We start from the raw sequence: 2,107 nt of genomic DNA, 5'->3' as shown, positions 1-2,107 counted from the left end.
CTCTCTCTCTCTCTCTCTCTCTCTCTCTCTCTCTCTCTCTCTCTCTCTCTCTCTCTCTCTCTCTCTCTCTCTCTCACACCCTCACCGGCAAGCGGTCAAGGAAGCACACAAAAAAAAGACATGTGTGTCTCCTGTCTCGGAGCCCATGAGACATCTGTTATTTTTTCTTAGATGATTGGCAGATGGAAGCCCATGAAAGTAATCATGAACAAAACCCAACCAGCACCAACACCAAGCCTGTCTCCGAGCTGCATCACCCCTCTCGATTCTCAATCTCGTCAATTAACTACCCTCCATGTTGGTGTGATGTTGGATTCCCTCGTTTTAGCAAGGAGCTTCAATGCTCTTGAGGCATCCCCTAGCTGTGCACATATCTCAAATAGAGCATCATAAGCGAAAAGATGAGGAGGACATCCATTCTTTTTCATCTCCCAATACACGGCCAGAGCATCCCTATTATACTTACCAAGGTCTGAAAGAGTCTTCATAACAATCTGATACATCACGACATTTGATAGGAAACCAATTTGTTTCCACCACTCGAAAAGGCCCAACACAGCATCATACATCTGCACCTTCCGGCATGCCGCCATGATAGACGTGCAGTGCTCTAACCCTAGTTGTAACTCTGAAAAATAACCCAGTTCCTGCACCAAATTTCTCATTTCCTTGAATTTGTAGAGACGACTAGCAGGAAAAATTAGCTCCGCATACACACCCTGATTTAATACTAGTCCGCTGCTCTCTGCCTTTTCCTTGACCAGCAGAGCACGATTGAGCAGGCTGGCTGCTATGAGTCCTCGTGCAAGGGCCTCAAAAGCCAACAAGGACATGGAGCATGAGTGTGAAAAAGGTCCCATACAATCTCTTCCTTTCCTGCTTCTGCAAGTACGTCAATGGCAGCACAGAATGCTCTCTCATCCGGCCATAGGTGGGGGAGCACTTCTGTTGTCATTCTAAAGTTTCGAATGCTCTAAGGGGCAGGCCCAGATGTCCAAGATGTTGAACGATTGCCGAGAGCGAGCCACATACAAGCAGATGTTGGATTCCGTGCACGACTTGAGAGGCATGCGAGTGGGAGGGAAGCTTACTGATTTGAACTGCTAGGTCAGTGAGGAAGAGTTTGTCCTTGGCAGGGCGGGAAGTCAAATTGGGAAGGTGCAAGCGACGAGCTGGAAGGTCCACGGGGTGATGCTTGGGAGGGTTTTGCTGAACCAAAAAAAGGAGCAATAGCGATATCGCTATTGCTGCCTTTTTTCTTTTTCCCTACGTTTTTTTTGCCTCCCAAGAAAGCACCTATGCAGGACTCCCAAGAGCTCGTCTTCTGGATTCCCAAGTAAGCTCTCTCTCTCTCTCTCTCTCTCTCTCTCTCTCTCTCTCTCTCTCTCTCTCTCTCTCTCTCTCTCTCTCTCTCTCACACACACACACACACACACACACACACACACACACACACACATCGGCAAGCGATCAAGGAAGCACACAAAAAAAAAGACGTCTGTTTCTCCTGTATCCGAGCTGCACCACCCCTCGAGATTCTAATATATGTCTTAAGAAGCCCTGCTTCGCAACCTCATCATTGAATTTCTCTTGTTTGAATTCATGCCTTCCATGTACATTTCCCTTAATAGTAGGGATGCATTCCCCTCCTTTTCTTTCTTCAGGACCAAATCCTTCAATAACCCATCCTTGCCAAATGTCTTGACCTTGAAGTGAGACTTTGGCATCAATTTCAAAAAAAGCACATCACCTTGTGCAAGCTGATGATCAGCAGGAAACTTTCGCCAACCCGTCTTGAATCCCATATTCGTTACTTTCATGCCGCAGATACTAGCAGGCCAAACTTTACCACTTGGTCCCTCCAACATGACTTTCTTATTTATTGGCTTCAATGTCTCGGCATTTGGAACAATGGTCAGAGCATATGCTTCGACAGAGAGAGATACAGAGAGAGGAAAGAGGAAAGAGAGAGAGAGAGAGGGGTAAGAGAGAGATAGAGAGAGAGAGAGAGGGAGAGAAAAGAGAGAGGGAGGAATAAGGTAGAAGAGAGGGATGAGCAAGGAGGAGGAGGATGGCGGCGAGAGGAGGAGATGGAGGAAGAAGGTGG

General features: G+C 47.2%; 1 protein-coding gene across 1 annotated transcript; it reads right to left on the bottom strand.

The window, feature by feature from the left end:
• Positions 1 to 278: 278 nt before the first annotated feature.
• Positions 279 to 860, bottom strand: LOC147420323 (pentatricopeptide repeat-containing protein At2g01860-like). The gene has a single exon (XM_086505199.1). It carries the CDS (start codon positions 858 to 860, stop codon positions 279 to 281), a length of 582 nt encoding a protein of 193 aa, XP_086361325.1.
• Between the last annotated feature and the right edge of the window lie 1,247 nt (positions 861 to 2,107).

The sequence above is a fragment of the Adiantum capillus-veneris genome, chromosome 28, assembly GCF_014529385.1.
Source record: "Adiantum capillus-veneris isolate H3 chromosome 28, ASM1452938v2, whole genome shotgun sequence".
Classification (NCBI taxonomy): domain Eukaryota; kingdom Viridiplantae; phylum Streptophyta; class Polypodiopsida; order Polypodiales; family Pteridaceae; genus Adiantum; species Adiantum capillus-veneris.
Note: the sequence above shows the minus strand (reverse complement) of the source record. Positions and strands in the feature narration are given on the sequence as shown.

Bases quoted from the DNA above. Each gene is read 5' to 3' on its own strand.
- LOC147420323 (XM_086505199.1), bottom strand. From the start codon at position 860: ATGGGACCTTTTTCACACTCATGCTCCATGTCCTTGTTGGCTTTTGAG.